General features: G+C 35.9%; 1 protein-coding gene across 1 annotated transcript in view; it reads right to left on the bottom strand.

The window, feature by feature from the left end:
• NetB (Netrin-B) overlaps positions 1-13,759 on the bottom strand; it is a 372,168-nt gene extending 358,409 nt beyond the window's left edge. Inside the window, exon 1 of the mRNA XM_073974382.1 lies at positions 10,557-13,759. Within this exon, the coding sequence (XP_073830483.1) occupies positions 10,557-12,216 (1,660 nt within the window). The 5' untranslated portion in view covers positions 12,217-13,759. The remainder of the gene's footprint in view (positions 1-10,556) is intronic.
• Positions 13,760-14,111: the final 352 nt, after the last annotated feature.

Genomic DNA, 14,111 nt, shown 5'->3' with positions numbered 1-14,111 from the left:
AGATAGGCCACATCGGTTCACTACTTCCGGTAACTCCCTCACAAAAGTTCAAACATTTTCGGAAAAATTGTGGGCTCGATCTCTCTTGGAGGAAGAAACTGAATTGGTCATAGTTTGCTACTTCCGGTTCGAATATGGACTATAGCGGCTCAGTCCTTCGGGTACCTTCCACAAAAAATTCGAAAAAAAGTGAACTTTAAGAGCTCCTCTCGTATCGTTTTGATTTTTTTTTTCAGCAGGTTGTCCTTTACTCTTTACGACGGAACTCTTTTTTCGGGGGCCATTCTATATTTCCAAAGATAATGGCCTAAAACTTCCAAGAAACCTTGACGGCACAAACTAAAATGGCAAATCAGCAAGATAACTCTTGCAGGGAGTTTCTAATTGGTCCAAACTTTGCACATCGTATTATTTCATATAGCCATGTATCAGGTTGGAATATGGACTAAATCGGTCCCAAACTTCGGGTACCTCCCATACATAGTTTTTTTCCAAAAATTTCTTCTTGCAATCTTTTTCGGGGGAAGTACATAGTTCCTGAGGTAATGGCCCAAAAAATGGGTAGTATGTAAAATAACCCTCGTAGGGAGAAGTCGATTTGATTCAATCATCGTATTATTTAATATAGCCAAGAATTATGTCCGAATATCGACTACATCGGACCAATCTATCGGGCACACAAAGTTTGGAAAGAGTGTAGTATTATGAGTCGTCTGGGGTCGCTTTTACATTTTTGAAAACATGTTGTGTATGCGGCTCTACCCAGCAAACCAATCGTACCGACATCTTAACGAAATCGGAACAAAATTCGGACGATACGTTCGATGTATGATCCGAAATTGTAACGAAAGTTGTATGAAGTGGTTGACATAATTTGGCAACGAAATTTCGGAGCGACATGGTATCGATTTCGATCCGATTTCGTAACGAAATCTGAATAAAATCCTTGGGAAATTCGGAAATTTTCTTTCCGACATTCGTTCCAAATCGGTACAAAATCTGAACTATCTCCGCTCCGAAAAAATCGTTTAGAAATCGGAACGAAATCTGAACGACGTTGCTTCCGAAATTGTTCACATACGTCAGACATCCGACATTTGGTTTACTGGGTAGTTAAGACGGTAAATTTTTTTTTCGGGGGCAAATCCATACTTCCCGAGAAATTGGCCCAAAACCCCAAAAAAATTCCTTATAGAAGTCAGAATTATTTTCTTTAGGTCCGAGGCTGAGGGTATATCTCTGTCGACACAACTGACTTATACTTTCTTACTTGTTCTATGTATAGATAGATGTCAATGGGTACACTTTCTTCCATAAAGATATATGTCCATAAAATCCCCAAAAACTTGCTTAGCAACCAGAAGAAAAATTCACTAATAGGTTTCATAAAATTCCAATTTTTCTATTTACATTTTGTTTCCAAATTTTATATTTAGAAACACATTTTGAAGAAGATTTATTACATGAACAAAATTTAGATTGCGCGTCAACCAAAATAGCAAAACATTTATTGCATTTTTGACCCACTTTAAATGTTTGTTTGGATTTATTTTATAAACCACAAAAAAATTGGTGAGCAGTTCTCCAGCTCCTCTATGGACACACAGTGCAATAAAGAACACTGCAAAGTGCTAGCTTTGGCCATGTTTCCATTGTCTTCGTCTAACCATTAAAGCTATCATCATCAGCATCATCATCAAGGGAAGAACTTTTTAAATGCCTCTAAAATTTCTTCTTCTGACAAAAATTTTATGATATATGGTGGTTGGACGCTAGGAAGAAAGATGTATGCATATTCACTCACAAATGCCGTAAAGTCAACTATAAATCAGAGCAATTGCATCTAAGGCAGCCATCTATGCAAGTCTAGTTATTGGATTTTTAGTTTCTGTTCTTTTCATATCGGCAACGTCGTCGACATCATCGAAGTTGTGGTTATTGTGCGGTTAACCATTTTGTTGTGGCTGATTTTTGTGGTTGAAAATCGGTTAAACGTTCCCTTTCCTTCTCCCTTTTCCCATGCTGTAGGAGATAAAAATGGTTAAGACCATAGAGTATGAATGACAATGACCGCAGTCATATTGGTTGTTAGCAATGCTGTTAAGGATGATCGTGATAATGGTGATGATGAAGAAAGATGGTATTGGCGTTTTGTTCTAACAGATGCCAGATGTTTCCCAGCTTTTATGCTGATGAAGATGATGAGGTGTACGGTGCCTCGAGTGCCTTTCATATGGTCATTTTGCAGTTGATTGTCACAAATGTCCAGCCATAACAATTGGCTGTTAGATAGGTTGTAAAATTACTCTACGTGTGTGTGTGGAATAACAAAAATCCCGTTGTCCAGTCTCAAATGTTACAAATGTCCGTTTCTACTTCCCATTATTCTCATTTTTCGTAGAGATTTAATAGTAATTTTTAGTATTTTTACTTATCCTTCTTTGCTCAATGAAACATCTGCATTTAATTGCAAAGGATTTCATTTTAATACTGGCAAAAACAATAGCCTCGAATGAAAATAATCCCTTTTTAATTGTTCAATATTAAAAATTGGCCATAAATTTTAGCAAATCCAAACGGATAACGAAATTATTTGCAGCTGTTTAGCAAAAACAAAAACAAACCGTAACAAACAAATTGATGCGACTGCTGCTGCTGCTGGCAAACCTTAACTACCATCCCTCAATGTGTGCCACACACTGCAAGTCAATTAGAAATTACAAATGCCCCCACATGCAAATCTGCAATGTGTTGTGCATCCATTGTTGTTGTTGTTTTGTGCAACAAATGCTAAATACTCATCTCATTGCATTTCGAATTTGTAGTTATTTATTTCAATGTGTTTTAGTTTTTAGGGTAGGTAGGTGTGATTATATGTGGTGTCCGGTTGTGACACGGGTGCAGTTGAACAAATGTCGTGTGTCGTGCGGTATTTAATTCAGTGATTAATTTTGTACATCCTCTATAATGCCTTTGAATTTGCTCAAGCTTTTTGAAGAAGAGTAAGTGAATCATTTAGTTGCTTATTGTCGACACATGTTTATAAAGAAAATCAGTCAGAATAAAATGCATATATCATCTGCTTATCATGAAAAGGTGGAAAAAGTCCAATTTTCATGAAAGCTGAGAATTTGTTGCAGAAAATGACGTTATGGCGTATTTCATTTTTACCAGAAAATATCGTAAATCCAACTTCGGTACGCAAAGGTCGTAAATCCAGACAAAATCCAAATTTTGAATGAATACTGTTGCGAATGTAGTTGAGATATAAAGCAAAATGTCATCAGTGTTTAGAATACATTACAAAGAATCAGCCTACAACTTTAGATGATTATCGGATTTTTCGATTGCTTGAGTGGAGTATTCCCCCATTGGCTCAACTTCATTTATTACCCTCTATTACAGAGAGTAATGTTTTTCAAAACGAACTGACAGTGTTGCAAAATTTTACTGATCGCTACCAATATCATGATTTCATCCCGGCGAAGGGAATTATCAATTGGCTTCTCAGTTTTTGAAATGATGCCTTTTTAGTGAAAAACCGAACTCTTTAAGTGCCTAGTATTCCCAAATGAATGAGAATCACACTCAATTTTCGGCTTTTCCAAAGAAACACCAAAATCAAAATATTCTGCAACATGTCAGCACGTATCAACTAAGAATTCGTCGAATTCTGTGAGTTGAAAATAACATCACCACAGTTGCCTGTGAGGTTCTTATTGGAATTTTGATTATCGGATCATATCGTACGGACACAATGGACCCAAACATTTGGATACCCAGCAAAATGTTCGATGCCAAGGATGCTATTGAATCATGGGTGCAAGTGATCTGGCATGTCATCTTTTTAGCATTTTCACCCATGAATTTTATATGAGCGTGACCACCATAAGATGACATTCATTTTCGGATCTTAAGATGACATTCATTGTCGGATCCTAAGCATGTCATTTTGACCAATGCTTTGACATGTCATTTTCACCTACCCTTTGGCATGACATTTTCATGTCTTGTTTGGAAAATGGAAAATTCTGCATTGAAATATTATTTTCATGACAAACAAAACTCTTTATTAATTCAAACTAATTCATGAAATAACTAGAACTAATTTATCAGCATAAAGTTTACACCCAAAATTTCAATTTAATCACCGCCGCTGCACCGCAACAGAGTTTACTTCGTCCTGTCTCAGCCACTGATTTTTTTTATCTTACAAAAGCTTTTGTATTATCTTCTCATCACCAGTTCAGATTTCGACATGGATTCCAACAGCACTCCTTTAAGAATTTCTAGTTCGGGAACCTACATTTAATTGTAATTTTGTAATTTTATAACAAAAATTTTGGAAATGTATACTCTTTTGTTTGGATGTCGCTACATGTAGGGATGTACAAATCGACTTGTTTGTTTCTAGAGATCTGTACAAATGATTCAAACGCTGATGAAAAATCGGATCTTTCACGACTTGCTTTGAACCAATGCAAGATATGCCATGAAATCACGTCATCGCGTAGAACCCCTTCCTTCAAATTTTGCTGGGTAAATACTATGAACATTTATTCCTCAATAAATATTCCTCAATAAATAAACTGATTATGAAAGACGATCTTCCGACCTTTGCAGGGATGCCAGGATCATTATTTGGGAGATTTGACCTAAAATGTGATTTAACACTATTTCCCCAAATTCATAAAAAATAACTTCAGGAAAATGTCCCCCTCGTATGTCCCAACCAATCAAATGAAAACTATAAAAAGGCCTAAGTCCAAGCATCCAATTAATTTTCTAAGTAACGCGAATTGATGTAATAAAAAATAAAAGGTATTTAAGATGTATAAATAAACTAAGAATATTGATTTTTCCTTCGGAAAATTGTTCAAAGTCGACTTACAACGTTTTCTTGCGAAAAATAAGTCGCGACCAATTGGACTAGAAATCAATATAAAGACTAATGGCCTGTTTCACCTAGACGATTCGAATTCAATTGAATTAATCGAGCTAACATGACCTAAGGATATTTTATTGAAAAAGTGAATTCTAGCGAAGTCCCACAAACCCAACCAATATGCTACGATCGTTTCGCTAGGGGTTAGTCAGGTCATCAGGCATATCTGATGTTAATAATAGCTAGAAAACAAAGGTGGAACTTTAATAACTTCTATTTAGACATTATTGCAAATTACCAAATATGAAGTATTTTTGAAGCCTTTTTTCTATCAAAGGCAGCCTAGTGCCTTGTCCAGAATAAGTTTTCAATACATACACATATACAAAGGTGGGTTCAATACAAATTCCCCAGCCAACAATTTTTGCCGATGGCTCTGATTTCAGATTTTTTTCCGATATTTCGTAACCTTTTTTCCGATTATTTTCCGAGTGCTCTGCACATACTCTGAAGGGAAATTTTAATTAGATTTTTTCCGATTAGTTTCCGAGTACTCTGCACATAATCTGAAAATAAATTTTAATTCGTTTCTTTTTCTCACGAACAAAATTCCCTAATTTCGGTTGAGAGTTGATTGTCTACAATAAACGGCAAAGGAAATTTCTTTGTTTTGTTTGCATGCTGTAGCTTGTTTTTTAGTTATTTCGCAGCAGTTAACTGAGTTAGACGTAGCGGAACAAATGAAAATGGGAAGTTTGCATACACGTTTTGTAAAAAGTTTTTTTATAATAAAGAAAAACAGAGTGATGGCATATGCAGAAAATAGAAAATTCCCTTAAAATTTCCCTTCTTTGCATTCGAGTTTTTTATGAATTCGTTTAGAATTCGGAAAGAAACTCTAATGTTCCTTCCGATTTTTTTCCGACAAAACTTTTCGAATTCGTGGGCACCTTCACATTAATTTGTTCCGATTTCGGAACGAATTCTACATCTGTAGTGCGATTCTGTAAATTTTTCTAATAAATCTGTAACTTTATGTTACCGATTGTGGAAATCGTTAGCACATACCGACGAATATCGATGGAAAGACAAATTGTCAAATAATATATGTATGTATTTTAGTATTTATTAATGTATTTTTAAGTTAAACATATTATTTCTTCGCAATTAATAAAATATAAAACGCGCAAAGGAGGAAAAATATCTTCTTTTGGAAGGAAGGTGCCTACAATTAGTGTCTGCAAGTTGGGATACTTGCAATGCGAAACCCAGGAGTAACTACAATTTCAAAAACGTCAAGTGTGCATGTGAGTACTTCTAGGAGGTAAAGGAACAATACACGATTTTTATATATTTTTGTGGTTTTATTCCAGGATATGAAGAAATATATCATTAGCCTCCACCGTAATAGCTCGGCGAAACAAAATATAGAATATCCCTAATTTATCAATTTATGGTTTTGAAGTGGACAAGAACTTGTCTTTTAGACAAGTAGATATGCATGTGTGCATCTGCACCGTCTTAGGTGAAGCAACAGAAGCTGCACTATTTATGTTTACCACAGATTCATATTTTTAACGTATTACTGTCATAAAATATTTAATAGATGTATGTAAGGATCATTGGTCAAAAGGTCACTTCCTATTGTAGTGAATTGTATTTCATACATGCATGATTTAAAAATTATAAATTTGGTAAAATCCTGTATGTAAAGCGCTGTTTTATTTTTTCTAACTACAAAGGTAGGGTGGGTCATATTTTGGGTTGTGGCGCTTTGAACAGCTCAATAAAAAGAAGAGCTTCGTAAAAACTTAACTCTGAAATTTCATATAAATAAGCCCCTTCGGTGATGTTCGTGGATCCACGTTACCGCCATTTGAGTCATTTATTCATTGCACGCCCCTATTAAATGGAATTTCTCATGACCTTTAGTTCGGAAATCCGAACATATATCATTTTGGCTTCAATACGGCATTAAAGCCAACGAACGCCTCTTAGAAAGATAGTGTTAAGGGCATTGGTATAAGTCTTACATAACAGTACCACACTTGAGTTCTTTTGAAGCGCTAGCTTACGATTTTCCTCTTTAATAAGTAAGACAAAGGTTAGCGCAGCCTTAATTGATGATACATAAAGGGAAAGTTAATCGAAGTTCTAAAACTTTCTCTTTGGTGGTCTTTATGCAGCTCAATAAAATCTGCGCTGGCGAAAGCACAACAGTGGCGAAGCTGACCCATGTTATAATACATAGATAACCCTTATGTAAACGTTTTAAGAAGATTTTTCTCAATAAGGCAGAATTTACCTTGTGTACCCGCCTCATTAACATAATATATGGTCATATAAAAACGCCGTTTTTTAAAGAAATCAACAAAATATTGCAATAATGTTCTGTAGTTAAGACTTAACGACTTCATTTTTTGGTTGTTAACTTACCAATAATTTTCGGTAATTAACGACAAAATTGAACAACAAAAATCGTTAAAATTGGTATACAGAATATCACTTACCGAATATTATCGTTAACTACCGACATTCGTCGTTAATTCTGTCGTTAAGGAGTTACAGAATCGCACTACAGAATCGGAAAATTGTGCAGAGTTTCGTTTCGAATACGGAACAAAATTTTAGCTGGGTCATTCGAACTACTACGAAACGTCTGTTTTTTTTTTTAAATATTTGATACGTTTGTGGTTTTAATCAAACGAAAATGTTGTACAATAACAGGGACTTAATTCTCGTATACGTGATCGTGTTATTTCGAACGATTATCGTCTATTTTTTTTTCTTAATTTAAGAAGGCACGATAAGGAAGAGATTTTCTGTAACTTGTAGCCTTAGTAGGATAACTTCCAGGCTTCAGTATGGGAATCACCATTGACGTTGTTCACTTATTAGGATAATAACTTATGTGAATTGAAACTTTAATCTATGTACAATTCGAATACTGGCCGTACAACCGAAATATTTTCTCCAAAAATTATATATTTAGGCTGTTTAAAGAATTTGTTGGCCTTTTTTCGAAGTATTTATCTTGGGGTAATTATCTTAAGAATTGTGAACGTGCTAATACATTTAATTTAGATTAAAGCGCACAAGAGTTGAAGGGGATCTAATTTTCAGAGTGAATATAATTTTTTGGGAAATGGATCGAATTTTGGCAGTCTTTCTTTTCATTAGTTTCTGTACTAACCAGTCACTTTAGTTGAGACTATAAGATTTTTTGGCCGTGATGTGCATTTGAAAGTATCGGGCAAATCGGATATTCAATTCGTAAACAATCCTACTCAAAAGTTATATTAGCTGGCGCGGCCGGGTTTTTTATGCTTTTGTGTCACTTTCACAAAATATATGGACTAGGACAACCTGCACCAAAAAAAAAAGAAATCAATTTTGACCTTAAACCACACTTTTGCAACAAATTTTCAACCAAAAACCGAAAGAGAAAATTTCACCGTACCACAGTCGTGCACTGTAGAGTCGTGATCTCACTCCATGCTTCGATGCAGTCCACACGGAGTTGTGAAAAATACACTTCGATCGTTACACACTATCAGCAGTTTGTTTAGAAATCCCTATAAACAATTCAGTTTGTAGATCCCTACAAGCAGCAACATCATTTTCTCCAAAGGCAAAAATGAGTACCTCAGTTTGTCAAATTTTGTTATACAACAAAAGAATTTAAACTAAAATTGCGAATACCTTTCGTTAATTAAAGATAGGGAAATAATAAATATTTATAGAAATACAATTTAAAAAACTTTTTGGATAATGAAGTAAATCAGTTGGACTTGTATAAAATGGTAACTTTTTATAATCTATGTTAATGTAATAAAATTATAATATTTCTGTTTTACACAAACAATAAATCTATTTTATTTATTTTGGGACATTTTGCAATGGCATGATTTTTGGTTTCCAAATATTCACCCAACGAACAACCCATTTTCTGAGAAATAATTTCAATTTGGTTATAATTTATATCTTGGGTTTGTTGAAGTGTATAAACTTTCACAGAAATAAATTAACATATTTATTGTAGTCTGAGTATATTAAGTATTATGCTTGGTTTACATTGGGCATTATTTCGTGATTTCGTTCAAAAAAAAGCAAAATTTACCACGATTTCGCATACAAAAATGAAATCATCTCATTTCGTAATTTCAGCGAAATCAACATCGAAATCACAGTACTCATGTTATACAACCCTGTTTTTGGCTAAAAACTACCAAAAGTTGCAACACATTTCACGTAGAACAATAAAATAGGTAGATGGTCAATTGCTGCAACAAAGAAATTTTAATATCAACATTTGTAAACAAAGTGAAAAAAATTAAATTAGTTTCGGTATACAATGTTAAAGTTAAAAAAAGAACGAATTTTCAAAAACTGTTTTCCTATAGAAATTTTTTCAAAAAGTTCGAGAACGGAAAAATGACAGAATTTGCAAAAACTCAAGGCGAAATTTCAAAATAAACGTATCAGCCAATCAGATGCAATCAAACACGCTGCTAGTTTCTACTTGGTGAAATTTTTATAAAAAAAAAAATAGAAGAAAAGGGTGTTATTCAGAGCCAAAAACCGGGAAATGGTACAAGTAGTACTATGTTGCAGGTTCTGGAATATAATATTTATCAATCAAAATTTCTAATTATGATATCTCAAATTGTCTCAAAACAATTTCACGATAATTTCCGACATAAAGCAGTAAAGTTCTTTATTGTCGTACATTTTTAACAACAAATTAAATTTACAATTACTTCTTTTGAAAATGCATGTTCGATCAGCTGCGTGGGTGTATTTTAGGATTTCGTGAAATCCAGTGGATTTTGGAACGTGAGCGTAAATTTATTATTAGCTTCAGAACATGTCCAAAAACGTGTAAGAAACAAATTACTTACAAAAGACCCAATTTTGTCACTAGAGGTGAGTAGGTGTATTCTTTCCAACAAAATCACTAACGATAACCAGATGGTCTTTCACATAAATTCATTCCTCGTTTAAGTTTACTTTTTATTACATTTTATCATTATTTCCTTTGGGTTTATAGTCTATTTTAAAATGTGAATTAATTAAAACCCATTTTATTGAATATTTATCAACAACGATTCGGAATAATTTCCTTATATTAAATTAACTTTTAGCTTTTTTATTTCATTCATAGCTATTTTAATATTCCCATTCATATCACTGACTACATTAAAAACTCCAACAAATTAAATTCACTTCACTTTTTTTTTGTTTTGCCTTCACTTTAAAACACTGTCAAAGCCCATCGCCTATTGAACTTCCATGATAATCAATGACCAAAAATTCGTTTTCCTACGTTATTTGGTCACCACTAATGACTTTTTGAGGCCACAAAGAAAAACCTATTAAACCATAAAAGCAAACAGAAAAAGAACAGGGCAGAACAAAACTAAGGACCTATGACGAAATGAGATGAGACAAAGCATCAGCAAAACGTATGTTGGAATTCATATTATGTGGCAAATCCCTATAGCTGGCAAAGATGGCAACCAAGAAAGACAAACAAAGCAAAGTCCATCATAACTTCGTTATCAAACAAAAATTCACTCACTACGCAAGCATTATCCATAGATGGACAATTGAGGTTCGTGCTACTTTTTTTTGGTAGGAATAATAAAGGGAGTATGAGACTTTTACTTACTTTTACATTCATTGGCATCAGTGTCGGTGGCACGTCCCCATGGTCGATCAAAGTAAAATGGTTTGCATCTTTCACATTCCGGTCCGGCTGTATTGTGTTTGCAGGAACAAGTCATTGTCAATTTGGCATTTATCGAAAGGCCAGTATTTGAATTGGACGACGACGACGATGATGAGGAACGTATTATATTGCCATCATCATCTAAAGATTCGGAGCCAGTACCACCATTGTCATCGTCATGACTAAAGAGATTAGCTTCATTAGAACTCACAACAGCCACACATTCGGAGGCATGGCCATTACATTTGCAACGTCCACCAACGGCAAAATCGGATACGGCATAATGCTGCGAAACAGCCAACAAATCACGTATAGAAGCTGAGGCAATGGCAGCAGCAGAAGATGAAGATTTATCAGCCGAGGAAGATGGTTTTTGTTGATATTTGGAAGCAGCCACAATTTGGGGTTTATTTGTGGTTGTGGAACTGCTGCTGGAGGAAATTGATGCAGCTGTGGAACTTGACATGGCCAAATTGGCTGCCTTGGCTTTATAATGTTTTTCATAGGCGAGTGACTTTTGTTTTTGCGAAATACGCTTGGTTTTTATGGGGGTTATATTTATGCCACCATCATTGGCATATTCCATATCCAAATCATCATCCAGCTCCAAATGTTTCTTTGGCTCTGCATAGTCTTCCAAATCTTCATAGTTGACACTATCATTTTCATGTATGTTGTAGTCATCATATTCATCATCAGCATCACCTGAATCATCATCTTCCTCATCATCATCATCCTCCTGGCTGGTGGACATTTCATCACTAAAACTGTTGGCATCGGGTTTCAAGTCAGATTTCAAATGGGCATTTAGTAATTCTTTGGGCAATTCCAGGCGATGAAATACAACTCTGATATCTGTGGCTGTAACCCAATCTTGCAACACTAGGGATGAGTCCAAATCATTGGCCGAGGGCCTACCCTCTAGGGTGTTAAAGGCAAACCTATTGGTGTTGCCATCATGGTGAGAATTCATGCACCTGGCCTCTTGTTCATTAAATTTACTTATCTTGGCCCGGTCTGGGCGTCCATAGAACTTCTGGCACTGGGAGCTGTAGAATTGAAATGGTTGCCAGGTCTGGCCATAATCTGAGCTTTTATATATTGCCATGGAATCGGGTTTGGGTGATTTGGGACAGAATGACAGACTAACATAGGTTAGTTCATATTTTTTACCCAAAGACAAGGTGAGAGTGACATTATCAGGTGGTGCGGAATCCGGATCGGAGGGTACAGGAACCACTGCACTTCTCCAGCAGGTGACATTGTTGGGGTTGTTTAAATCCGTCAACGATGAAGCCGGAAATCTCATATCAGGCCTTGAATTGTCACAAGTTTTACATTCCTCCAAGGTGCCATCCCTTTTAAGCTCACAATAACGTTCCGCTTGGTGGGTGCCACAGGTTGATGAGGCCACCACAGGATTGCCATAGGCGGCATTTACAAAACTCGGCAAACATTTACGTGGTTTGCCCTCAGAATAACAAGGATCATTGTTATTTGAAGAAGAGGAGGATTTTAAAGCCCATGATGTTGTTGTAAAGGTGCAGACAAGGACCACTAACACAAAATAGCAGCATAAAAAGCTTCGCAAAGAAGCCATAATGATGGCTGGTGGGTTGGCTGTTTAGTGGTTGTTGTTTATGTATTTGGAGCGGGCGGCGGAGTGGTCGGGGTAGATATGGAAATTAATTAAAAGTTTCGTTTTCCTCGTTTTAAAACACGTGCACGTGCATGCACAGAGTTGTGGGATTTGCGTTTGGTTTTGAGGTTTGCTTTAAAATTTGTTTTCAATTTTTTAATGTATTTTTTTCCACAAAAAATATTTTTTTGGTTAACACTTTTTAACCCCAATTTTTGGAGCTTGGCGATTCGATTTTTGTTTTGTTTTTCTACTCCACACTAATTTTTTTTTATTAAATTAACACAACAATTCTGTTAAATTTACGCTTCGCTGCAAAAAATTCCAATTCCAGAGGTGTTAAGGCTATCAATGACACTAGCGAGAGGTCTCTGGCCCTCAGTTTCCGCCGTTATGCTCTCTTGGCAAAAACTAGACACGTTTTCCACACGAAAAAACACAACACTTTGTCGTTTATTTGTTCAAATGCAACTCCCGTAAAACCGGTAAAACAAAACTAAACCGAAACCAAAGAAAAATCAACAACAACAACAACCATTTGCATATATTTTTCTGAGGGGGAGTTTGTGTCGTTGTACGGTTGGCTAGCGCAGGCTGGTCCGTTAAGTAAAAACAATACAGCTTAACCAGACTTAAAGGCAGCAGCTAACAAAGCCCGCAACATGATAATGAAGCATCAATTCCAAGCACGCGATAATTTTTACACCAGTAAAAAGTGTCAGACACCTCTATTGGCGGACATCATATGCAGCTGCACCACCAAAGACACAATGTCTAGCATTAAAATAATTTTTTTATTCACACTTTTTTATTTTTTTTTTTTTATTTTTTTAAAAATTCTCAATGGCCCACACAAAATATTCTTTTTCACAATTTTCGATTTACGGTTTCAAAGAACACACATTTGTTTGCTTTCATTTCCGGCCAGCATCCGCCAAAGTCATGTTTGCATCCTTAACCATCAAATGCTGCCGTAATTCTGTGCCACAACAAGCAACTGAAGGCAAATAATAAGCATCGAAATTGTATTCGCACGGACACTTTTAGACACCAACGACACGACGGACACGGATAGCAGCGTTTCAACGAATATTCTTCCTGCTCATACTCCGTAACAACTAGCCAACAAACGATGAGACGAGTGGCAAATATCCTTTTTTTCTTAACGTCGCCAACGACACAGGTTAGTTAGGTTGTGTTGAATTGCTTTACGCCACCACTGTGAGTTACTCTATTCACCACTTTTATTTCCCGTTACCATACACCAAAAAAGGACTAAACGCGGCGCAACACACACTTTCGTAGTCTTCCTTCCTTCCGCACACAAAAAATGGTTACCGGCAAAATCTCTCTTTTCTTGCTGCCACACAATACGAGTCGGCTAATTTGAAGGCGACGACAACAACAACAGCAAAATTTCGAGAAACACAACAACGACGACCGTACGTTGTTTACTAAACGAGAGCTCAATTAATACTGGATGCTATAGTAATTTTCCAACACTATCGAGCGGTGGCAAGCGTAAACGTAAACAAGAATGCACATCACAACAACAACACTAGCCGAAGGCAAGGCATGCACACAAACTCCCCAACAAATCAAATATTCTCTCGTTAACATGTTTCTCTTAATCCATATGTTCTCACCATTGAATTCATCCCACATTTTCAGTATTGGGCAGAGAGGACTCCGGATTTTTGTTTTGTTTACATTTTGTGTGTTGTGTTGTTGTTATTTTATGCTACCAAATGGCAGCCAACAACAACAGTGGGCCGACCATTGATTGGGGGGTTACCTTGTATCCACCATGCGAGACACACTCGCAATTTGTATTATCACAGCAGCCCAGCAGGTTG

Source organism: Musca autumnalis, unplaced genomic scaffold, assembly GCF_047663935.1.
Source record: "Musca autumnalis isolate F117 unplaced genomic scaffold, ASM4766393v1 scaffold_3, whole genome shotgun sequence".
Lineage (NCBI taxonomy): Eukaryota > Metazoa > Arthropoda > Insecta > Diptera > Muscidae > Musca > Musca autumnalis.
The sequence above is the reverse complement of the archived record's forward strand: the minus strand, read 5'-3'. Positions and strand labels throughout refer to the sequence as shown.